At 41.1% G+C, this 26,618-nt stretch overlaps 1 protein-coding gene and 1 pseudogene across 2 annotated transcripts in view; one reads left to right on the top strand and one right to left on the bottom strand.

Annotated features, from left to right (window-relative positions):
- The window catches only part of LOC102960386 (HLA class II histocompatibility antigen, DR alpha chain), an 85,704-nt gene extending 73,545 nt beyond the window's left edge, over window positions 1-12,159 (bottom strand). Inside the window, exons 1-5 of one of the 2 annotated variants that reach the window (XM_007093260.3) lie at window positions 11,989-12,159; window positions 10,100-10,345; window positions 9,357-9,638; window positions 8,886-9,051; window positions 7,271-7,679 (exon numbers count right to left, since the gene is read on the bottom strand). In XM_007093260.3, coding sequence (XP_007093322.2) covers window positions 8,897-9,051; window positions 9,357-9,638; window positions 10,100-10,345; window positions 11,989-12,070 — 765 coding nt within the window. In that variant the 5' untranslated portion in view covers window positions 12,071-12,159 and the 3' untranslated portion in view covers window positions 7,271-7,679; window positions 8,886-8,896. Of the gene's footprint in view, window positions 1-7,270; window positions 7,680-8,885; window positions 9,052-9,356; window positions 9,639-10,099; window positions 10,346-11,988 lie in introns of those variants that run through there. The other variant, XM_042986093.1, reaches the window with a different exon arrangement.
- Window positions 2,512-2,910, top strand: LOC102967074 (annotated as a pseudogene).
- Window positions 12,160-26,618: the final 14,459 nt, after the last annotated feature.

The following is a 26,618-nucleotide window of genomic DNA, read 5'->3' as shown; positions in this document are numbered from 1 at the left end:
GGAAGATGGGTTGTCTTTTCAAACAATGATGTTGGAACACATGGATATCCACAGGCAAAAACAAAGCAAACAAAATGGGAGAAAAAAGGAGCGCCTGGGTGGCTCAGTCGGTTACATGTCTGACTTTGGCTTAGGTCGTGATCTCACGATTTGTGGGTTTGAGCCCCACATCTGGCTCTGTGCTGACAGCTCAGAGCCTGGAGCCTGCTTGGGATTCTGTGTCTCCTTCTCTCTCTGCCCCTCCCCCCTTGCAGACTGTCTCTCTCTCTTTCTCTGTCACAAATATAAATAAGCATTAAGAAAAATGGGAGGGGAAAAAGAAAAGAATTAGACCAATTCTCACACTTTTTATAAAAATTCACTCAAAAGAAATTATAAAAGTCAAGTGTAAAATTAAAAAAAAACAAGAGGAAATCTTTGGGACAAAATCTTTAGGCCTGGTGAAGAGTTCTTAGACATGACATCAATTGGGCCTTATCAAATTTAAAGACTTATTCTGAAAGATATCCTACTGAGACACTGAAAAGGTTAGCTACAGACAAAGAGAAAACATTTGCACACCCAAAATATCACAAAGAGCATGTGTCTAGAATCTACAAAGAACTCTTAGGACTCCACAGTAAACACACACACACACACACACACACACACACACACACACACAGAGGAGACTACTCTAATTACAATATGGATGAAAGACATGAAGAGGCATTTATCAGAGAGAATATTCATATGGAAAATAAGCTCATTGAATGATGTTCAGAATCACTAGACAGGAGTGAAATGCAAATTGAGAATATGCTGAGCTATCACTCTTTACCTACTGAAACAGTTAAAATATGAAATAGTGCCAATGCCAAACGATGACGAGAATGCAGAGAAACTGAAGTCTCCTGCACTGACAGGGGACGTGTACTGGTACAGCCCCCTCTGGAGGATAGTTTGGCAGTTTCTTAAAAAATACACATACACTTACTTCCTAACCCAGGAATCACATTTCATGGCCTTTATGTCACATATGAAAACTCACATTCACACAAAACTGTTCACAAATGTTCACAGCTGCTGTATTTGCTATAATCTCAAACTAGAAACCACCAAAAGTCACTGCAGTAGGTGAACAGTTAAACAAACTGTGGTGCATCCATATCATGGAACATTGTCAGCAATGGAAACGAGCAAACTGTGGGAGCACCTGACAACCTGGATGGCTCTCAAGGGAATTATGCTCGCAAAAAAGGCCAGTCTTGGAAAGTCCCCTACTGAATGATTCCATCCATCTAACATCCTCAAAATGACAAGTTATAGAGACGGGGCACAGATTAGTGGTTGTCAGGTGTGGAGTGATGGGATCTGAAGGGAAGTGGTTGTGAATATAGAGGGAAGCAAGAGGGAGATCCCTGTGGTACTGGAATAATTCTGTGCTTGCCGGTGGTGGGGGTCACACAGAAGCACACATGGGATGGAACATAGGCGTATGACTGAACATGCACATTTTACCAGTGTGGTTCCTGGTTTTCATATTATATTTTTTTAAGATATAATCCTTTTGGGAAACTAGGTAAAGAGGTACACAAGGTCTTTCTATGCTGTCTTTTCAACTTCCTGTGAAACTATAACTATTTCAAAATAAACAGTTGCCAAAAGGTGGCCTTCTGGCTAAAATCGAGAACCCTCACAACATTGAGTGCTAGCCAGCCAGGGTGTGGTACAATAGGGAAGGCACCATGGTGAATGTTTACAAATCTAAACACGCTGTTACCTTCCAGTCCTGCAATCACACTCCCACGTATTTACTCAAAGAACTGAAAACATAGGTCCACACAAAAACTGATACAGGAATGATTAAAGCAGCTGTGTTCATAATGTGAAAGGTGGAAGTAACCAAGATGTCCTTCGATAGGCGAATGGATAACCTGTGCAACAGCCATAAAATGAAGCATTATTCAGCAATTTTTAAAAAGCTATTAAGCTTTGAAAAGACGTGGTGAAAACTCAAATGCATATTGCTAAGCGAATGAATTAGTCTAAGACAAAAAGCTCTTACTGTATGATTTCAACTCAGGACATCCTGGAAAAGGCAAAACTACAAAGATCCCTATAATATAAAGAGTGAACCCTAGGTGCCCGCCCCCGCTGGCAGCTAGTCTGGGGAACCCTCCAGGAGGGGCCAGCTAGTGGTTGGAGTGGCACAGAGGCTGGCCATGTGACGGGAGCTTCCCCAAGCCAGGCTGGTTCCCCTCTCCCACCCCCTACCTCCCCCCACTCCCATCCACTCCCGCCCCTGCACCTCCTGTCGCTGGCTGGGACTGTGACCAAGACAGAGGCACCCTCAAGTGGAAATAGGTCTGCGCCCGAAGTGCTAGGCCCAGAGTGGCATTTATCGGGGGACATCTGCTCTGAGACTCTGAGTAGTTCGGTGTTCCGACTTCAGCCCAGCACTTTGAGCTGAATTTTCTAACCATCTTGGCCTCTAAGCCCGTAACAGAATTAGTCTCATGACAGCATTAAGGATGAAGATGAGTGGAAAGAATTTGAGCAAAAAGAGGTTGATTACAGCGGCCTCAGAGTTCAGGCAATGCCAATAAGTGAAAAGGAAGAAGATAACGAGAAAAGAGAAGATCCAGGTGATAACTGGGAAGAAGGTGGAGGTGGTGATGGTGGTGTAGAAGAATCTTCAGGTCCCTGGAGTAAAACCTCTCCAGTACAAGCACCTCCTGCTGCAATAATCATTACAGAAACCAGCGATGACCAGCGGTGTGTATACGCCGCCTGGAGCCAGGTTAACCACAACGAGGAAAACACTGCAAGGCCCACCAGAAATCTACAGTGCCACACAGTCCCCGGTCCCTGCAGTCCTCTGCCAAGCATGTAGGAAGCTGGGAAATACCGAGCCTTGGTAAGGGCTGACTGCCTCAGGTTTCCTGCCCTGGGCGCAGACTTCATGTGCATCACACCTTCTGAACGCGAAGGTTACAGCTAGTTAAGTGTGGTTGTGGAGCTTGAAACCAGCTCTCCTGGATTCCTATCACAAATCCTGCAGAAAGTCAGCCATCTGGGTTCTGATCTGCTGCAAAAGATGAAAATTTAAGTGACCTAATGTTAACCTGTCCTGTGCCCCATCCTTAAGGCATACTCTGTAGTGGGCTGTGTTAGACTTCCTGGAATGGGAGCTCTCAAAAGAACTCCTGTGTTCAATAATCTGTGTAGGGCTGTGATTTTATAATTTAAAGTGGGAGTTGTATTCTGAGGTAACCACAAGTTAGAGTCAACCGTACTTGGGTCTATCAAGTGGGAGAGGGGGTAGGAGGGGCGTGATCTCATTTCTTTTAGTGATTTTTTATTTGGGTAGTGCTTTTTCTGTTCCGCTAATGTGGAACAGGCTTTTTTTTTTTTTTTTTTTTTTTTTGACTTGGAATAAGTTCTTTGACAGAGCAAATTGCTTGGTTGAATAAGTAACCTGAAATATGCATTAGGATTGTGACACATCTCATGAATTTTCCAGTCCCTAGAGTGGAACAAAATAGCCTTTGATGTAAAGGGCAGTGGATGCAGGGGGGCTCTACTTCAGGTGCTGCCAAAGCCTCCTCTAATCAGGTCTACATTGTACAGTAAACTGCAGTGGAAAGAGTGTGGGTTCTGCTCAGGCCACGTGATTTGCTGACCCGTCCTTATAAATTCAGAGCAACGTGAACAGAACCTTAACCTAAAACCCACTTAGGTTTTCACAGATCTTACATGATCTTTGAAAAGATTACCAGACATGCTTGTGCCCAAATTTTTAAGGTATTGGACATTCTGCAGATGCAATGACCGTGCCAGCTTAGCTCTGTTCTCAACCTTCTGGTATGTCTATGTTCATTTGAAGAGTCCAGGGCGAGAGAGACAGGTGACATAGCCCTTCTGTTTTTAAAAATTACAGCTTAAACTATCCAGTAATTTTTAGTCCTTAAAGGGACTTCAGGAAGCTACCCAGGATTACTGAAAAGCTTTTCCATCTAATGAGATAGTTTGGTAATTTACTAGTTTTGTATCTTTGGGTCAATAGAAATATTGCAAAGTGATGCATGACCGCTCAGTGCAGAGTCTGGGTTTCTCTATGATAAATCCCTTTGCCAAATGCAAGAGTTGCAGACTTGCTACTGGCCAGAGTGAAGCAAATGAGGGAGTAAAACTGCTCCTGTGGGGGGGGAGGGGGAACCCCTATGGGAGTTCAGTCTTGATGACAGTGTCAGTGCAGGAATCAGCTCCTGGGAGTTGACAGGATCTCCTGACAGGACCTGCCCACCACACCTGAGCCATAATGGTGTGGTCGGAGGTGGCAGGCAGGATGCCTGGCCTCTGGTGTATTGGGGTGAGTAGCTGAACCAGCCAAGGAGAGGTCAGATGATTAATCAAGAAACAAGAGATTCTTGGTCAAACTGAAGACTTCATGTGGGAACCAAAATTCTTAAATAAACTCTTGGACCTTGAGCCACATATTTCCCCTGAAAAGTATACATTTTTTTTCCAGCAAAATTTTGTTTAGGGGTTATGTTATTGAGGAATGAACTGAGATGAATGTGTGGAACTTTTATTTAGTGGCATACTATACTAGAAATCTGAAGGCCTGCGGGAGATAAAAAATTCCAACTCTTGTTATAACTTTTCGAAAGATTGTGAAATTATAAAAAATGCACATGAATCAAGTTTCAATATACTGTATGCTGGGTAGCTGAGGCAGTCCACTGTATCATCTCTTTCTTTGAATTCTCAGGCATGGTTTGGCAGTGCAAGGACTCTGTAACATTAACAAATTCAATAAAAAGTAAATATATGCAAAAAAATACAAAGAGTGAACCCTAATCTAAACTATGGACATCAGAGAATAGTAATGTATCAGTGTTGGTTCATCAATTGTAACAAATGCAACACACTAATGACAAATGTTAATAAAGGGCAAAACTATTTGTGAAGCAGGAGGAAGATGCAAATTCTGAACTTTGTACTTTCTGCCCAATTTTTCTGTAAACTTAAAACTACACTTCAAAGGTAAAGTATCCAAAAAATGTCTTATTATATGGAAGTATAGTGATGTTTTCTTTTTTATTCCACATGTGTCTGAGTTTTACTCTATTCCTATTGTACCTGTATTTATAGTAAAAAAAATTGAGCTATGTAAAAGAAATACCTATGCCTATTTTCAAATTTCTGAAGATGTGGCTTTCATTATTTAAGCCATAGGTACGGAAACTTGATAGTTTTTAGTAAGGCCTATAAAGTGATAAAAGAGAAACTGAGGCATAAGATAATTTTCAAGAGTTGTTTTTGTTTTTGTTTTTGTTTTTGTTTTTTGAGAATTATTCAAATCTGGCAGTGCCAACCCCAAAATGGTGCAAGTTCTCTAACAGGAGCTTAGGGGAAAGGATTTGATAGAATAGATGCAGAAACAGAGCACAGAAATTACCTGAGTGGCTATACCTTATTCATTGGCCTGACTTGGAAAATCCCAGTTGGCTATTGGTGAATTTTGCTGGGGTATGAGTGCACTTAAAGGAACTGACTCTGGCTTAGGTTTCAGTTTGCTCATGTAAGTTACCAAGATGTTGGAGCCATCTCCAACATCTGACGGCCTCCTAGTAAAATTACTCCAACAATTCCCCCATTTTGGTCATCCTTGCACACATGAAAGGTGGACCAAAATTCGTATTAGTGCCTCTCTGTCACCATCAGGGTTAAGTTGTTCTTGTTTCCCTGTGAAGCTCTTAGGTTATCAGATCAGGTTCGTGGAAGGTGTTTGCACCCACCGTTCATGCCATTTCTGCTTCTCCAAGTGCAGTGAGACCATCTGATGTACTGCTGGTGATTATAAACGTGTGTTTAAGCCCCTTGAGAGAACACAGCTTCATGACGACTATCAGGAGAATACCAAGGGACTGAAGTATGTCTCTTAGTCGGGACCCCCAGGTACCAACCCAGTTGGTATCAATGTATTTTAGCCAAGAAGTTTGTTTTTTTCCTGTATTTGAGTTTCTGTAACATTAGAGGCATTGATCCAGGAGCAGCAGGAGGTATTTGCTATGGCACAGACTCCTTCTTCAGCTAATAAGCAATCTAAAGCAATTGTATTACCCAAGACCACCTTATCAGTTCAAAACGATCCTTATGGCTAAGTGGTATATTTTGGGGTGATCTATTTTGCTACCCATCAAAGTCATCTTGCTTTGGTTTTTCTGAGATTTTTATCATCGGGCTGTAGAAATTCTGAGAAAAAATAATAGAATTTATCACTTTTGCAACATTATTACCACTAAGTGTGGTGCCTCATTACTCTTCTTGCAGTTTTCCTTTAATTTTTACAATAACTCAGTATGATAAAAATTCCCACCAGTATATTCGTGAAAGGAATCAGGTAAGTTGAATTAAGTAAGGTATCAGTGAATACACAGCTAGTGAATGTATAGCAAGATGAACCCCAAGTTGACATCAACGCAACATCCCTTATTTGCCACTCTAACAAACTGTCAGGATAATTAATCTTTATGGTTTTGGGTAGGCTCTGCTAGCCATTTAGAAATAAGATCAAGTAATAGTTTCACAGATAAATGAGCAATATCCCCCTGTGTCTTAAATATTTTTTCCTTCCATTTTAATGTCATGTTCTGCCCAAACTCCCACTTTTTACTTGATTTTTCTACTCAGGGATACATATCCAATCCAAGACTATTCTAGGAATAAGTCAGACCATTCTTCTGGAAATGAAATAGGCATCCAAGACTATGTCAATAAAATGGGTAATGCTGATCCACAACGTTCGATCCTATTTTTCATTAAACCTGGACTGGATGTAATTGATATGTAATACTGTAAAGTATATGAATCCTCCTCTATTGTCTCCCCACTCTACTTCCATCTGCTCCTCATCATCAGTTGCACTTATTATCTAACGCTGAACCCTAGGCTTCCACATTCATCCTACCAGAGATCCAGATATGTTATTAACTTAGGGACTCAAGAACCAAAATCAGATTCTGAAACCATTGCTAAGTAGAGATCTCACAACAAACTCTACTCCAGGGTTTCCTAGGGGGACTGGACCACAGCAATTGGATTGCTTATGGATGCTACAAGTGAGTCATGGTCCTAATGAACCTAGATATTTCTGATAACTTACAGAATTTATCAGTAATGTGTGTATTACTTACACACATTCAACATTAACACATTTCAGGAAGAAAAAAATCACATATATTTCCTAGTCCCTATGAAGAACTGGCTTAGACACCAAAACTTCATCTCAGACTCATCAAAAGTTTATTGTGCTCACAAAAATCACAATTACAGTTTGAAGAAACCCAAGAAATAAATGTAGAAATGATGTCTATATTGAACATTCAAAAGGTTCCATAATAGAGAAAGGATCTTCTAGGGTCTATTCCAGAGGCATTACATGGTGATATTAAAATGAAGATAGAAAATGGAGGAAAACATACCCAAGAAGGGGCAACAATCAGGGAATAACTAGATGTCAGAGTCTGGACAGATCAGGAAGGCATCATTATTCTTAGAATAGCTAAAGGGCTGAAAATGCTGGAGAAAAGTTGTCTTCTGTGAGGTGCACAATTGGAGTATTGCTGGGCTCATGAAGCTATTAAAGCACAAATTTCTTCATTGATCTTCTCTTTAGGAAACGCCATTGCCTGTAGCAGGACACACATAGTTACTGAAGTGTTAAGATGAATACTTCAAGCTCTCTTTTCAGATTCCTTCCTTTTCTCCCTTGATCCTTTCATTTGGAAAAGTCTCTTTACATTTTTTTGTTTGTTTGTTTGTTTGTTTGTTTGTTTGTTTTTATGGGGCGCCTGGGTGGCTCTGTCAGTTAAGCATCCAACTTCAGCTCAGGGCATGATCTCACAGTTCACCAGTTTGAGCCCTGCATCAGGCTCTGTGCTGACAGCTCAGAGCCTGGAGACTGCTTCAGATTCTGTGTCTCCCTCTCTCTCTGACCCTCTCGTGCATGCTCTCTCTCTCTCTCTCTCTGTCTGTCTCTCAAAAATAAATAAAACGTTAAAAAATAATAAAATATAAATATTTTTTTATTTTAGAGAGAGAGAGAGAGCATGAGTGGAGAAGAAGGGTAGAGGGAGAGAGAAAGAGAGAGAGAGAGAGAGAGAGAGAATCCCAAGCAGGCTCCACACTCAGCCTGTAGCCTGCTGTGGGGCTCAATCCCACGACCCTGAGATCATGACCTGAGCTGAAATCAAGAATTGGACACTCACCTGCTGAGCCACTCAGGCAACCCTGATTTGGAAAAATGTCTTAATATTCATCTAACCCAAGTAATAGTAAATACAATCTAGTAAATATAACCTTTCCAACATGAACTGCATCCCCTACTCTCCAAGTAAGCATGAATGAGCAGACCACGGCTTACGTTCTCTTGGAAGTTTCCACACCACTTTTCAGATTACAGAAATAAAAACAGGCAATGGCCTTCAAGGGATTTTCATTTCATCCAGTGAATTTATCTTAACCCCTCAAGAGCCAACCTCTGGAAATGTTTCTGAACTGATGTACCGCTTCAGAAAATATAAACCAGAAGTGCCCAAATCCTTCCTAGATCATTTGGTTTAGAAGTATTATGTGCATCAATGGTCTTAGGTAGTAAAGATAATTTCCAAGATTGAATTTGTGGTCTAGGTGTACATGTATGCGAAAGAATATGGGATCTTAAAACCTTGGGATACCAGATGATGCCAAAGTCTGATTCTGTCCAGCAAAGATAAATCAAGAGCCATGACTTTCCTGTCATTTTCTGTTAAAGACATCACACATCCTTTTCTCCATTCTGTTTCCTACCCTTGGAAAACTCCATATATGTCTTCCTCTGACCACATGACACCCACCTGTGGATGCCTCACAGAGGCCCTCTGCGTTCACCAGCATTGACCTTGCGCATGCCCTTGATGATGAAGATGGTTCCAACAATGATGCCCACCAGACCCACGATCAGGCCCAGGGCACACACCACATTCTCTGTTGTCTCTGGGAGGGGGGTTGGTGCATCAAACTCTGGGGAAAATAAAACAGAGTACGGTACAGAAGTAATGACAGTCATATGGAGTAGCACCTAGAACCAAATGTAGGGTGTTTAGTCAAATGAATAGTTACTAAACAACTAAATAAGAGGAAGACAGAATGGTGGATGAAAGGAATGCAAATTAACAAGTGGGGGGAGCTGAATAATGGGATAAGACAAGGAATAGGAAATGCAGCAATTGTTATGGATGTGTTAGGGTACTCTGGGTCCCTAAGCACCAGACACATGCATCATGGGAGGAAACCATAGAATGAAGGAGACTGAAGATAGTCCATACCCCAGTGCTTGAGAAGAGGCTCATCCAAACCCCAGTGCTCCACCTTGCAGTCATAGACATCCTCCACCGAGGGTAGGAAAGGGAGATAGTGGAACTTGCGGAAAAGGTGGTCTTCCCGGGGCAGGAAGACGGTCTCTGACACTCCTGTGGTGACAGGCTTTCCATTTCGAAGCCACGTGACATTGATCACTGGTGGGGAGAACTTGTCGATGAAACAGATGAGGATGTTGGGCTCTCCCAGTTCCACAGGGCTGTTTGAGAGCACAGTCACCTCGGGAGGTTCTGGGGACACATGACAGAAATTAGGCCTCCCTGCTTAGGCTATACCCTCTCCCTCCCACTGAAGCTTTTGAAAAAGCAATTGGAAATGTGCCTGAGAATCTATGCCACAGTCTCAGATACCTATCTCTGATACTCTCCCTCATGAATTGGAACCAATGTTATGGTATAATATATATTGGGATATTTTAAGTAATGGGTATAATTTTATTCCTGTCTCTCCTGGCATAGATTTGGAGCAATGACTCACAGTATAAGTGACTGTGGATGGTGAGGATAAGGTGTGAGCACATCAGGAAAGGAATAAACTTATATACTGTTCTTGGGCCTTTGGCATGAGAGGTAGGGGCTTGCTGATAGCAACTCTAGGCCCCTGGGAGGGAAAGTCAATCACAATAATGTAACACAAGCCAAAGCATCTGTTTCAAAGTTAGGATTCCAATGTCTAGCAGTGTAGAAGTTACCATTGGTGTTTGGGGTGTTGTTGGAGCGCTTTATCAAGATGTCCAGGTTAGCTTTGTCCACAGCTATATTGGCCAATGCACCCTGGGCCTCAAAGCTGGCAAAACGTCCAAATTCTTCAAGCCGCCACACTGTCTCCTTCTTTTCCATATCCACGTGGAAAATCTCATCACCATCAAAGTCAAACATAAACTCGCCTGATGAGTCAGGCTTCATATAGAACTCAGCCTGGATGATCACATGCTCTTCTGAAAAGGCAGGAAAGGTGTTAGGGTGGGAGAAGAAAGGTGGAAGAGAGAAAGAAGAATCCAGGATGTGAGACAAACATGTTGGTAGGGGCAGTGGAACAATATGGAGTGGAGCTATATGGAGTGAAGGAGTGATGGAGGGCAGGGATGAGTCTGAAGATGAGGGTCAGGTGGAAGACATCCATGTTGAACACAGCTGGAGGGCAGAAATAAAGGGGCAGAGTTAGAGAGGGTGGATTGAAGGAAATGAGGGCTGAAAATCCGAGTCTTGTGAAGCCGTTGTTTGGCTCCATGTTACTAGCTGAGAAATGACTCCCTGTTTGGAAATACAGCAGCAGCTCCTGAAAGAGAATTGTTCACTCACTGCATTTTCCTGGCAATTAAATACACTTAGACAAGAATTCTAGGGCATCTCTCAGAACATTGTAATATAAGAAGAGGGGAAAACTGTTTAAAAGGCTGGGTTCTGAACTGTGGAATCAAATTAAATCTTTAATTCTTATTCAGCTACTTAGTAACCTTGAATTGATTAGTTTATCTACTCATATGTTATTTTCCTACTATATTTTCCTGTGGTTTTGCTTCTACCTTGGCTTTGTCTTTGGAATTAAATGAGGCAAGCAAAGTAAGTAATTTCTTAGTACATCATCAGGCTTGTAACAAGCATTTTAGGGTTAAAGTTGCTTTGTATTTAAGGAACAGAGACACCTCTAGCTTCCCCTTCCATCCCAAGGGAAGAGACTCTATCTTACAAGGTATGTATCTCTATATGTGGCTCTTTCTAGGCAATAGAAACTTAAAATTTCTATCATGGATCTTGGAGTTGGATTATTACATTACTTATTTCCAGTGTACCTGCCACCCTCTGTGGGATCAGTCTGAGTGAAGGATACTTTTTCATAATACATTTTCACAGAAGTAAACATTTCGTGTGGAGATGACAGAGAATAATAGCAGAATCTCCATATTCTTACTCATTGTTCTACTCTTTTGTGAAAATCACTAAATGATAGTGACCACAGATCATTGTAAAATCTACTGAAGGGGTGAAGGGGATATCCCTCTCCCAAGAGGAAGTAAGTTAAATGCATTTTGTATCAGCATACATACCTGCCCTTACCCTCCCTTGGATAGATTAATTGCTTTTGGTGACTTCCCTTTCTGGTGATCTTCAGTACAATGTCTGTGCTTAAAATATGCTGACAGGATTCAATTGCCAAAACATAACTACCATGTATTTGGCTAAGAACCAATGGTAAGAACTTCTCAAATTTTTTTCCTCATTTAATCATACAAAATTATGTGAGATTTTAAAATTTACTTATTTTCCAGAAAAAAAAAATTAAAACCCAGACGTTAGCTTACATTAATGCCTCTCAGAAAATATTTTCACTTCAAGTCTGGCTGATCTCAAAGTCAATGGTATTAATCAATACTCAGCTTTTGTTCCTCTCAACTAAATGTGACTGACTTCAATTTATGATAAGATATTCAAACTATAATTTTTATACTTTCAGATTTAGACCACATGAAGACTGCCACACTTTCCCTTCAGCCCAAAGATGGTCTTACAAATAGTTACAGTTTATCTCTCGAATGTTCTTAGAGCTTATATCCAAAGTTTTGTTTCTCTTAGCACTTACCTTTGATAGCCAATGATTCTTGAGGACCCATCAGTAAAGCCATGATGAAAAATCCTAGCACTGGGGCTCTACTTACAGCCATTTTCTTCTTTGGCGATTTTATAGGGGTCAGTAGAGCTTAAGAGTGGGGTAGAACTGACAAGAATAAAGGAAAAGAGAATGTAAGGTATGATAGAGTCTGACTGATTAAAATTCAAATAAATTGAGCTGAAGCCAATCAGAAAAACTTTTGAGATGACACATCTGTTGCTAAGGAAAGAGCTCTTGTAAAGGGTCAGGAAAGGAAACACTTCGTTCATTAGATAAAGAAGTAGAGTTTTAATCAATTAATCAAAACAAATAAACAAAAAGAGCAAAAACTCAAGTTTTTGAGAATGTTGTGCATTCAGCCATAGACTGTTTCATCCCAATATAAGTTCTAGAAACAGATGTACCTGAAGCACTGAGAATAAAATCTATGGAAACACCCTGTGTGACAATTAGTGACAGATTATGCCTCTGTGCTGTGATAGCTAGGGAGTTATTTAAGGGACAACAAATCATCTAAAGAGAAGGTAAATTGTCATGCTATAGAGAATACTTGATTCTTGACAGTACTGGGTGACAGAGCTTCACTTAAAAAGCTTCTTATTGCTTCAGAATTCTTCTCCAGTTTCCTAGACTCCCAGATGGACAACTCAGCCCAAAAGCTGGGAATCCCTGGCACTGTACTATATTTACAGAACATCAGTGGGGAACTCTGGTGTCAACACTCCTCTAGCTGGAGAGGGATGGAAGAGATGTCATAGGTAATGGTTACTGGAAGCAGTGGAATGTAAGGGGGGGGTACCTTTTCCTAATCCCCACCATACTAAATATGACCTGAGACTGGAGTGGACCGCTGGGGATACACCTCATTTGAGGAATCAAGGTGATGCATAGGGTGGAGTAAATTGGGCAAAGCTTATTTTACTGGGGGCAATAGAGATAATAACCTGCAGGAGGGCTTTACCATAACTTTCCTCATGTCATAACATTATGAAAGTTCTCCTCATGTCATAAATTATTGCAGTTCTGATTCTAAGAATTTATTTTGATGCTCACCATTGAGAAACCTGAAAGTTAACACACTCTGGCCCTCATGTTTCTGGACATACAGTGCCGTAGGAAGGAAAATTAAGCCATACATAGAAAGGGCTAGAATCTGAATACTTTCAATAAAGAGAGAACTGTCAGTGAGGCAGACCACCAGATGGTGAGTTCACTGTTATTATCAGTCATGACACATATACTCTGGGCAGATTGTCTATACTGTTGTGCTAATGTCTTATCCACTGCTGGATAAAATATCCACCCACTGCTGCCTTCACAAATCATGAGAGAAAAAACTCTACACATTACTGATTAGCTGATCATATACAAGGGCTTTGAACATCCTCTACCACTGACTTCTAGATCACTTAGAAGAGACCCACAGCAGTTTTGCCCTAAAATTGTTAAGAAATACACTTCCTGGAGGCAAAGGAATGGTCCAGATGAGAGTTCTACAGTATCAGTCTCTGCTGAGAGTCTGGTCCTATGATTTAGGCTTGTCATCTCCTCCTCAGAGGTCAAAACAAATATAATTTCTCTATGACTGCCCTTTGCTGGCTGTCATACTCTTTGGTTTTTATAAGTTGCTCAATGAATATATGGTAAACTCAAAAACAATTTACAGAAAAATATCTTAAATGTCATAACAGCACTTTCAAACTAAGGTGTTGCTCAGCAACTTATGATATTGCTTAGTTCTAGAATGCTGATTGGTTCTCCTCATGAGATTACCAAATTGGGAGATGTTAGAAAATACTTTCATTTCCCTTTCCCTGTGACAAGAGAGATGTTCCTATCCAGACACTACTCATGGTCTCCTGTTTTCTTCCTATACTCTAGCTTCCTTAGTCTGAGGGGATTTCTGAGGGCACCTGAGTGAGTTCTTTTCGGTGACATCAAATGGTGAGGAACCACTGTACTAGTCAGAGTTCAGTCTGTAAATAGAAGTCCCTATAGACACTTTAAACAGAATCGTTTGTTACAATTCTCCTGTATTACAAGGACTTATACCTTTAAAGTGTTAGGAAGACTGGAGGAGCAAAAGTCAGTGTGTACCCCTAAATCCAGGAGGTCAGGAAACTGTCTCTTCTAGAGCCCCAAGGAAAGGACTGTCTTGGAAACACAAGGCTGTTGCCAAGACTCCTGTGTGTGAAACTCTTATGTCTACCACACGAGATAGCTTCAACCTACCTGCCACTTCCCAAATCTCATAATACTAACTTTTACTGGCAACATGTAGACCACGTTCAGATCTTGGACAAAAAGAGCCTGAGAAATGTAATACTCTTACTTCTATTACCTGTGATACAGACAAGACATAGAAGCTAATGGGAATTTTTCCTTAAATTACTAAATGCAAATATGTACACCTTATCTCTGGTTCCTTCACAGTACCAAACCTAGAACCAGAGGAGTATTTGGGGGTAATAGGTAAGTAAGGCCTGGAAATGAGATAAGTTTCACATGGAACCCAAGGCCACAAGTGTGTGTATGTGTATGTGTATGTGTATGTGTATGTGTATGTGTATGTGTATGTGTATGTGTTGGGGCAGGGGAGGTTGGTAATTTAGGACCCACATCTCAGAATATTTCCCTGCCATCCAACCACAGTTTCCATTGTTATGATTTGAACATCTATAGTCAGGTTGTTTTATAGTACCCAAGTTCTGTTCTAAAAGGCACAAACTGAACTCAATAACTGAGAAATTCTAAAGGAATAAATAGATTCACCACAGAAGCCTAAGAGTGTTTGCCTTCAACAGCTGTCCCCACATGACCAATTAATGGTTTGACTCCTTACTCAGAACCTCCTCCTGATTTTAGACATTCTGGCACCTTGTTTTCAGAAGTCATTTCCAACTCCACATGCCATCTTTCCCATTCCATATCCAGCACAAATCCCAGAAATGTAGGACATTCCAATGCAAAGTTGTTTCCATCTTCTGAAAATGTGCCTGCCCTCACCTGTGAATCCTCCTTTCACCTCTTCTTCCAGGAATAGAAAGTGATTTTACTCCACAGTCCAGGTTAGAAAGTCAAGAAATGGCATTCTTAAATATTATTCTCTATTGCATGAGATCTAAAGTGTGGAATTTATCTAATTCCGAATGATCTTATAGAATACAGATGTGTTTGCATACATATACCTATATTGTGTGTGTTTGGGGAAAGGAGAGCTGGAAAAGTCTTCATTTTTAATTGGTCACATTAATATATATTTTTGCTTAACAATTACCTGTTGAAGATGTTTTGTTTAAGGAATTTGGTCAGCAATTAGGGCCAGAAGTTGGCTGTAGGTCAGCCACTGAGAGGTGACAGACCCAGCATCATTTACTTGCAAGTCTCAGAGGTTCCTATGAATATATTTGTCAGGTTGGATGTGGCCCATTTGGTTGTAAGGCAGGGTTGTGTTGGACAATAGGGAGGGGTATATGGGTAAGATGTGGAGAGGAGTGCAGGTGGTAAATTCAAGCCTGGAGGAGGTGTCGGTAGTGGTGGTGGAAACAAAATGAGGAACAGAATATGTTGTGGAGGTGTTAGGTGGAAAGCAAAGCTGTAATCCAGTACATTTAGCAGTGAAAACAGCATGGAGAGGTCCCTGATCACGGAGTTGAGCAGGTCAAACTGGGGGTACTGTGAGGAAGTACTTATGTAACTAGGATGGTTTAGAATACATTGTTTGGCTTCATTGACATAAAGATGAAATGCTGTTTAGTCCTTCCAGGCAGATGGCAGGGGACTTATGGTTTACAAGCATTTTGCTAAAGGTTAGCTTTCTGAGGCAAGTGCTTAGCTCTTTCAGAAAAAAAAAAAAGTACTCTCTTGGGTCCTCATTGTCAATCATTTGGAGGCATGTTTGCAAATAAGCCTCCAGGTTGACAGTTAATATAATCATTTCCCTCCTTGTGTGGGAAAAAATGAGAGGAAAAAATTCCAATGTCCCACAAGTTTGGGGCACATTGTCTTCCTTCTTGTTCTCTTGGGTTGTGGTGTGGCCATTTGAGGTAAAATCATCTCCAACAGTAAGCTCTCAGGAAAGGGTGATGTTGTCTGTGGAGTTGGTGTGCTTGGGAGTGGTGGAGGCCAACCTGGTGGAGGGTGGCCTTTCCATGAAGAGATCAATGAAGGGTATAAGTGTCAGGCTGGTGCTGAATTCTGAGTATATGTGCTAGAGGCCTGGCCCAGGATGGAACCACAGGTATGGGCTCTACTGCTACATGAGCAGTCTCAGTGAGCTCCATTGGATCAGCAGGGGTGTACCTTGCAAAGGAGAATGCAGTGTCCATGACCTCATTTTGTGGGGACTCCATTAATAATATATATTCTCGAGGGGCACCTGGTTGGCTCAGTCAGTTAAGTGTTCAACTTCAGCTCAGGTGATTATTTCACAGTTTGTGGGTTTGAGTCCTGAATTGGGCTCTGGGATGACAGCTTAGAGCCTGGAGCCTGCTTCAGATTCTGTGTCTCCCTCTCTCTCAGCTCCTCCCCAGCTCTCTCTCTCTCTCTCTCTCTCTCTCTCTCTCTCAAAAATAAATAAACATTAAAGAAATTAAAAAATCCTCAACAAAATACTATCCAACTGGATCCAACAATACATTAAAATAATTATTCACCAAGACCAAGTGAGATTTATACCTGGGATGTAGGGCTGGTTCAATACCCACGAAACAATCAATGTGATACATCACGTTAATAAAAGAAAGAACAATAACCACATGATCCTCTCAATAGATGCAGAGAAAGCATTTGACAAAATACAGCATCCTTTCTTCATAAAAGTCCTCAAGAATGTAGGGATAGAAGGATCATACCTCAAGATCATATATGGAAGACCCACCAGTAATATCATTCTCAATGGGGAAAAAATGAGAGCTTTCCCCCTAAGGTCAGGAACACGACAGGAATGTCCACTCTCACCACTGTTATTCAACATAGTACTGGAAGTCCTAGCTTCAGCAATCAGACAATACAAAGGAATAAAAGACATCCAAATTGACAAGGAGGAAGTCAAACTTTCACTCTTTGCAGATGCCATGATACTCTATATGGAACATCCAAAAGACTGCACCACAAAACTACTAGAACTGATCCATGAATAAAGCAAATGTGCAGGATATAAAATCAATGCACAGAAATCAGTTGCATTCCTATACAACAATAATGAAACAACAGAAAGAGAAATCAAGGAATCAATCCCATTTACAATTGCACCAAAAGCCATAAAATACCTAGGAATAACCCTAACCAAAAAGGTTAAAAAATATATATACACCAAAAACTATAGAAAGCTTATGAAAAAAAAATTGAAGATCACACACACACACACACACACACACACACACAAATAGAAAATATTCCATGTTCATGGATTGGAAGAACAAACATTGTTAAAATGTCGATACTACCAAAGCAATCTACATATTCAATGCAATCCTTATCAAAATAACACCAACATTCTTCACAGAGCTAGAACAAATAATCCTAAAATTTGTATGGAACCAGAAAAGACCCCTAATAGCCAAAGCTATATTGAAAAAGAAAACTGAACCTGGAGGCATCACACTCCCAGACTTCAAGATGTATTACAAAGCTGTAATCATCAATACAGCATGGTACTGGCACAGAAACAGACATTCAGATCAATGAAACAGAATACAGAACCCAGAAATTGACCTACAAACATATGGCCAACTAATCTTTGAAAAAAGCAGGAAAGAATATCCAATGGAATAAGGACAGTCTCTTCAGCAAATGGTGCTGGAAAAACTGGATAGCGACATGCAGAAAAATGAACTTGGACCATTTTCTTACACCATACACAGAAATATACTCAAAATGGATGAACGACATAAACATAAGATAGGAAGCCATAAAAATCCTAGAGGAGAAAGCAGGCAAAAACCTCTTTGACCTCAGCCACAGCAAATTCTTACTCAATACGTCTCTGGAGGCAAGGGAAACAAAAGCAAAAATGAACTATTGGGACCTTATCAAAATAAAAAGCTTCTGCACAGCGACAGAAACAATCAGCAAAACTAAAAGGCAACCAATGGAATGGCAGAAAATATTTGCAAATGACATATCAGATAAAGCATTAGTATCCAAAATCTATAAAGAACTTATCAAACTCAACACCCAAAAAACAAATAATCCAGTGAAGAAATGGTCAAAAGACATGAATAGATACTTTTCCAAATAAGACATCCAGATAGCTAGCAAACATATGAAAAAATGCTCAACATCACTCATCATCAGGGAAATACAAATTAAAACCGCAATGAGATACCACCTAACACCAGCCAGAATGGCTAACATTGACAACTCAGGCAGCAACAGATGTGGGCAATGATGCAGAGAAAGAGGCTCTCTTTTGCACTGCTGGTGGGAATGCAAATGGGTGCAGGCACTCTGGAAAACAGTGTGGAGGTTCCAAAAAAAATTAAAAATAGAACTACCCTATGACCCAGGAATTGTGCCATGAAGTATTTATCCAAGGGATCCAGGTGTGCTGTTTCAGAGGGCACATGCCCCCCAATGTTCATAGCAGCGCTGGCGACAATAGCCAAAGTATGGAAAGAGCCCAAATTCCCACCAACAGATGAATGGATAAAGATGTAGTATATATACACAATGGAAAACTACTCAGCAATCAAAAAGAATGAAATCTTGTCATTTGCAACCACGTGGATGGAACTGGAAGATATTATGCTAAGTGAAATTAGTCAGAGAAAAACAAATATCATATGACTTCACTCATATGAGGAATTTAAGATACAAAACAGAAAAACATAAGGGGAGGGAAGCAAAAATAATATAAAAACAAGGAGGGGGACAAAACATAAGAAACTCTTAAATAGAGAACAAACAGGGTTCCTGGAGGGGTTGTGGGTGGGGGGGATGGGCTAAATGGGTAAGGGGCATTAAAGAAGACACTTGTTGGGATGAGCACTGGGTGTTATACACAAGAGATGAATCACTGGAATCTACTCCTGAAATAATTATTGCACTATATGCTAACTAACATGGATGTAAATTAAAAATAAATAAATAACCACTAATCCTAAAGAAAGTTTTTTAATAAAAAATAATATAGATTCTGAACACATTGATAAGCTAATTATAGGGACATTTATGGATGCCAGCTTTACAATCCAGGCCTCATCCATTAAACTTATAGTAAAAATATTAGAACACAAATTGACCAGCCAGATGGGTCTGATTTGGTCACGCTGGGAGAGCCTTTATGCTTGGGATATAATTTGAGAGTGGTATAAGGACAAACTGACTCATTTGGGCATCACTTCCATTGGTACCATTTAATGCAGAAGAAAGTGAACTCTTGGTCAGAATCTATGGCCAGAATCCATGACACACAGCCTGAAATCCTTCCAACCAGGCAGGCAAGTGCTTGATGCTCAGCCATCCTGTAGTGCAGTTGTGTCCCTGCTGAATGTGTTTCAGCACACTTCCTGAGAGAGTGTTAGACACACGGGGTCTAGTAGCAATCTTATTATCCTGCACTACATAGTAAGAGTAATAACCGCAACCAAAGAGTGTACTTGCATTTGAGTAGTTTGCAAGGCCTCCTTCAGGGTGTGCAATATGGATACTGAATGAGGGCAATGTATACTTCCTTTGGAGCAAAAGATCCTTTACTTCTTCCTCTAAGGAGCTGCAGGGACCTCGCCCACTTATGCTGAGAGCACCTGCTAGATCCTGAGGTTCCTATATGAAGTTCATTTTCTAATGTGGCTGTGCACTAGGTGCTTCTTTTCCTATCTCTGAGATCCATACAGTTCCACTAGTGGTTCCTGGAGCTATAATTTCAATCTTCTGCAAAATTTTCAATGAGTTTTATTTAATTAACCAGGCTTTATAACCTGAGTTGTGACGCAAACCCAGTGGCTTTAGAGTCATGGCTGGTACCGGGCCATCATCTGGGCCAATAAATCTGTATAATCATGATCTCCAACAAATTTGGTAGGGGTTTGTACCCTTGGACTCTGTATTAGAAGAGGATCATACTGCATAATTCACCCTTGATTGGCTTGCTGGGATGTAGAAGATGGTGAATGATCAGACAGCAAAAGGTGAAGGACACATTCATCTGATGAGTAGATATGAATGGCATTCTCTCTGACATCATAGGAGTAGGGGTTTACAGGGAATTGGTATATTTTTATATTGTGTATGAAAATAGGCACCATTGTAAGAATTTTTTGGAAATTATTAAAAATTAGAATTGTTTTATTTTATCCCCCATTCCCTTTCTTTCTCCTTTTGACCCCTTTTACTTTTCCTCCCTTTCTCTCCCCTTCCTTCCTCCCTTCCAAATCTTGCTTCCTTCCCTCGTCCCTTCCATCTTTTCCTCTTCCCTTCTTCCCTTCTTTCTTTCACTCCATACATTCTTTTTCTATACATGCTTCATATTTTTTTACTTAAAGGTCTTGTCCAGATGAGCATTTCAGAAGGCAGGGGGAATGTACATGATGGGGGTTGAAACCAGTCAATGAACACAGTACTGAGACAGCTGCAATCGCCCATCAATTCAGTGTGGGAAGGAAAAGAGAAACAGCCTAAGTCCAGAACAACTTGCTACAAAAAGTGATTATTCCCTCTAGAGGTTAGTGACCTCTTTAATCCATACCCTGCTTTTCCTAAAACCTCCATCTCTTTCATTCATTACCTATAAATAAATAGCAGGTAGAAAATATTATGGATGACACAATTCACACAGGATTAATTTTTTAAACTATAACTAAAACTCAACTATACAAATTCATTTGTCATTATGGAATGGAAACTTTGTCTACAGAAAAGTAAAGTTTACAGCTCGCTTCCCAGGCAAGGCTCAGATCCAGCAGATGACTCTTGTAGACTTAGGCAAAGCAGCCTGGAGATGGCACCAACTATGGGAACAGGCCACTGCCTGGGTCACATCTGGGGATATCCATAGGCTCCTCTTCCCTACCCCATCTTTATCCTGGCCACCAGAAAATTGAAATGGCCCAACAGTGGATAGTGCAGACTGAGAAGTAAAGCTCTTAGACCCATGGAAGACAGAACCATCCTGAAACTGCCTTGGAATCATAAGGAACAAGAAAGAGGGGAGGGAGTAGAGACATGCAATAGGGTATGGAATAAACAGAAAACTTCAGCTAAATGGGGTAAAAAGGCTGATTTTAAACAAGTTGCAAGTGTTTTGATTGAAGGGGAAATGGAGGAGGTCTCAGAAATGACAATGTTACGCTCACATTTCTAGAGTGAAAATACCTGACTTACTTCATGTCTTTTCAAAAATCTACGTGAATAATACACTAGAGTGTATTAATGCTAAGCAAAATAAGCCAATCAGAGAAAGATGACTATCGTATGATTTCACTCATATGTGGAATTTAAGAAAGGAAACAGATGAACATAGGAGAAAAGGATAAATAAAATAAGGTAAAAACAGAGAAGGAGGCAAACCATAAGAGACTTAAATACAGAGAACAAACTGACAGTTGCTGGAGGGGTGGGGGTGGGGGATGGGCTAAATGGGTGATGGGCATTAAGGAGGGCACTTGTGATAAGCAGTGGGTGTTATATGTAAGTGATGAATCACTAAATTCTACTCCTGAAACCAATACTACAGTATATGTTAACTAACGTGAATTTAAATTTAAAAAAGAGAAAAGATCACATATTAATAATCTATGTTCCTACCTCAACAAACAGTCCATGTCATTTTCTATGTCACCCTCTATTCCTTTTGTTGTTGCTGTTGCAAATGGCAAGATTTTACTCTTTTTGATCCCTGAGTAACATTCCATTGTGTATGTATTTTCCATTCATTAGTTAATGGACATTTGGGCTCTTTCCATAATTTGGCTATTGTTGATAGCGTTGTTATAAACATTGGGGTGCATCTGCCCCTTATCCCTTTGGGGATGTATTGTCCATCATTCGGAAGATCTAGTCTTGGGTAGGAGCTTTAACAGCCCCTGGTGTGAGTCCTGATGGTGACCCCACATGAATGGTGGTGGCATGTTCAATTCATTTCTGCTTGCACCATGCCACACATGGATCATGCACAAGCATAATTATTAAACAACCAGTGCATCATTAAACAATCAGACACTGATTATACTGTCCTCGTGTGCACTAGGTTGGTTTCAATAGCACTCCTTTCCTATTGCAGCTTGGGAGAATTTCTGTCAAGCTTCTGTGAAATTGATGTCATGTGTGGGGAAAGAAGTCCACATATCCAGCTACAGCACCTGTCTTTGCCATGGACAAGATGGCAAAGCAATGGATGGTCATAGCCAGCAGCTAGAAATTCATACCCGCTTTTATGCAGAGCTTGGTATGTGTGTCTGGAGACCAAGAGGGAAAGTCAACGTGACAATCAGGTACTTAATCAAACTGCACAGACTCAGAACATCTGCTGTCAGCTGGCTCCCACCTAACAAAGGTACAAAGATAAAGTTTCAAGCCAGGATGAATGTGCAACGGCTGGTGGTGAGATTAGAAGGAAGGGAGGTGATAGGGCTGCTGATGGCTCCCGTCCCCACCCAGCCTGTTCAGACCTCAAATCTGAAATTTTAAGAATAGATGTCACCAGGGATCCAGTACCACAAAGCAAGAGACACTGGAGAAGAGATGGGAGACTCAGACATACATTCTCTTTTTCTTTTGTGAAGGGTTTGGTACCTTGTTGTGAGTTTCCCTAAGAGAGAGGCCTGTTCTTTGGATAGTATTCAAGTTCTGGAGGCATCTTTCACCCCTGAAATCTGAGAAGGAAGGTGGCACTACCCACATGCTCAGCAAATGTTAAGGTAAGTGGCTTTGGCAAATTGGAGCAATATTGGTGCAGAAAGTCAGAGTCCATAGTCCATAAAAAAAATTGACTCTAAGATTGGCCCCAATGTGCCAGGGTGCATGCTAGGGTTTGAGGGAGCTCCACTATTCCTGACAAAGTTGTCTGCCGTCTCTCTTACTTATTTTGTTTTATTGCTTCTCAGCCTATTACAGTGACAGCTGCCCAAGGTGCATGTGGAGCTTTTCATGCAAAATTATGTGCAACAGGAAAAGACTGAAAACAATCCAGGTACCCATTACAAGTGACTGGTTGAACAAATGGAGGACTGTCACACAATAGGGCATGGTGCGGCTGTTAAAAGTAGCCAACGAGGGAAGGGACGTGAAGCAGAAGGTCTTCAGATAGAAGACTTTGGGCCATGCTCTGCAGCTACTGGTAACGGGAGCAGCAGGAGCTTCAACGGAAGTCAGAAGCTACAACTGGTTCCAGAAAGAAAGTGCGGCAGTACTGGAGCAAAAGATAGAACTTACCATGGAAAGGTGCCTAATTTCTCCAACCACTGTTGAATCCCTCCCCCCCCCCCCCCCCCCCCCCCCCCCGCATTGTTAATCTCTGCTTATTTAGATGTTTCTTCATGATCCCCATCTTCAGTCACCAATTCTGCTGAGGCCCTGAGGAGACTGAAGCATATTGGGCAGCAGCAAGTTTCCTACACTTGCCCCGTTCCACACAATTTATGAAAAGAAGAGGTTGGAAGTTAAAATCTGGGATGTTTTAGGACGCAACTCTGTACAGCCTCCCTCACTCCATAGTCGTTGAGCCTACTGAAATCCCCGTTCTTGACAAACCTGCCATCTACCGGTGACATGAGGAACTACAGTAGCCTGCTTCAGAGTGGCATGTAGGGTGGAATACGAGAACCTGAGAAGTTTGGCAGGGCAAGAGGGTGCAAATGCGGGGTGGGGGGGGGGGTGAGTTGGTAGGTAGATAGCCATGCCTGGCTATCTCTGTGAGTGCACCCTCTGGGGTCCTGGGAGGAGTGGAAGTGCATTAACACACATTCGTGATTTTCCTGATTCCCCAAGTGCAGCATCGGCTCTGGTTTGCTAGTCAGCTGGTGTGAGTTTCACCCGTGCTTGTAGCTCTTCTTGGCACTTCACTCCCACGAGCTAAACCCCACAATGGAATCAATTTATTGTAATTTTTATCATTTTCAAAAAATCATGGTTGCTATTAGTGATTGTTTCTACACTTATGTAACTTTTTTGTAAAACTAAATTTAAAAGTGCATTAAACTTTTTTAAATGTGAGAGGAATTGGTTTTTCAGACATGTTTTGGATTCAGAGACAGTGATTGGTCTGACAGTACTAACAGCTTTCAGACTGTAGGTCCGTCAGAGCTAGGAATTCCCCCAGTGCCCTATCCCTAAACGTTTGGGTATTTCAAGTACCACTCTGAAGAAGTTCTACTGCTTTTTAAAAAATTCTACTGACTTCTGGTAGCAAATCTATAATGTGAGGAGATTTTGCTAGGAAAGCTGCATCTGGACAAGAGTCCTTGAGGCAATTGCAGTTACTCTATTCTTGTGGCATGAACTTTAGAAATCACAATCTTCATTCCTCTCTCAATGACTATTCAATCCATAAGATCTCACTTTGCCACTGATTCTTTGCCTTCCTTGTCTAGATGACAATACTCTGCTCCCTATCATTTGATGGAACATTGTCACAGTCCTAAGCCCTAGAGGTCTCAGGAGAGCTTGCCACAATTCCATGTCCATTGTGTCCCCTGATGAGGCCAAAACAACACTGGATAAGGTAGGTAGGATGAGGAGAGTCATACATACCAAGGAGCCCTCCTAGCTGTTTCCTGACAGTTTATTCTCATATCACCTTCATCTTGATGGATCTGAGGTATCACAGAGGGACTCCAGTATAGTCATGAACACAGAAGAGCTTGTTTCTATTCCATCAGGGCTTGAGTTAATCCTCAGGCTATTTATACCTTGGAACACACCACTGTGGGGTGCAAGCTTCCCAGAGGTCAGGGTTGTTGACATGCTTCTATTTAGTCAGCTTCCTTCTGCACACATGGCCCCCTGTAGACCTCCATCCTTACTGATCCTGTAATGGGCAGCCTGAATTCATCATTTAAGCCTCAAATATTACTTTAAAGTGAGGGAACCATTCCTCCTCTCAAAGCCAGTTATCTTCTATCTTGTGTCAGAAAAATCCATTTTCAAGAGGAACAAATACAAGAAATATTACTTTAAAACATTATTTCAAAGCCTCAGGCTTCTTCTAAACAGCAATAATGACAGTCACACTTTCTTGTCTGTTGTTGTTCCCAAGTTTAAAGGGTGATGGAGGAGGGGGACAGAGAAGGACCATACCCCCCTTCCCAAAGTGCCCACTGAACTTGTGAAGAGAGGCCACGCTCCACTTCTGAGCAGCAGCTCCCCATCAGTGCTCTGGGGAAGCCATCTTCTGGGTGGGATCTTAGGGCTCTGCCAGTGCCGTCTCCCCTCCAATCAGAGAGAAGACCAAGAAGACTATGAAATGATATATTGGTATATCACCAGAATATGAGAATTGATTATTTTTATTTCTTTTCCCGGAGAGAACTCTATATTTATAAGACCCATTGCTATGGGACTCCATGAAATAAATTATCTTTCTGGTGAGTTGACCTGACAATTCTCAAAAAAGGTTTCCATTAGGAGCCCCAAGAATAGGAGCTGATGGTCATCACCTGACTGTCTCCAAATTCTTAACAAGGCTCCTGACTCCTCTTGCATTACTCCTTTCTTGTCATTTCTTATCTCCTCTACTGTTGTAGTCTCCCTTTTTTCCACAACTCCACTCCCAATAATGAAACCTATACCTAAATAGGAATTTTATGTCATGATTATATTCTCACATTACCCTTTTAGGAATATTTTAACATGAGTAGTGCACGTATTATCCTTGTCCTTATTTTAAAGCTAAGGAAATGGAAGCCCCAAAAAGAGACTTATCCAAAGTAAAGCTTATCCAAATTTATAGCAAAACCAGAGTTAAAATCTCAGACATCCTAAGCTCGGGGCTCATTTTATCATACTGGCTGAGGGAGTCGTGAATGACAGCAGCATTTGGAGGAAGAAACAGCTGAGTGAATCAGGTGTTGAAGAAAAGCCCTTGAAGGCCTAATAGTGAGTGTGTCTCTGCTGCCCTCTGGTGACCATGTAGATGCATGACTCTCCTTTCCTTCTGTTCTCCCTCCCGCCCTCTCTGGGATCCTTGCCTGGTCCCAGATGCTTAGTCTCCTCAGTGCTTCCTGACTGTTTCTCCCACATGTCAACATATCCCTACACAAAATGGACATCCATAGTTCACATAATAATTCAGGACACAGTTCTTACTTCCAAACTGGTAGGCCCTTGAGAAAGCATATGTAAGGGTTTTTTGAGAAGAAATGCACAAAAATTTAAATAAGTTTCCTCAGGTTGGCAGTTACTACTACTGAGACTGACCATAAACAAAATGTATAAAATGGGTGCTAAAGACTCCTGGGAGAATCCCAACAATCTATATCGAGGTGATACAGAATATGTGCAATGGGTAGAATATTTTCACACCGCAAATTTCGGTGTAAAAAATTTTCTGTGTTTACTTACTGATCCTAACCTTTATGTCAAGCACTATTATGTCTTATAGTAGAGGAATTAAGCTAATAATTGCAAGTGAAACTCAGTGGCATTCACAAGAATTAATCATT

Source organism: Panthera tigris, chromosome B2, assembly GCF_018350195.1.
Source record: "Panthera tigris isolate Pti1 chromosome B2, P.tigris_Pti1_mat1.1, whole genome shotgun sequence".
Taxonomy (NCBI): domain Eukaryota; kingdom Metazoa; phylum Chordata; class Mammalia; order Carnivora; family Felidae; genus Panthera; species Panthera tigris.
The sequence above is the reverse complement of the archived record's forward strand: the minus strand, read 5'-3'. Positions and strand labels throughout refer to the sequence as shown.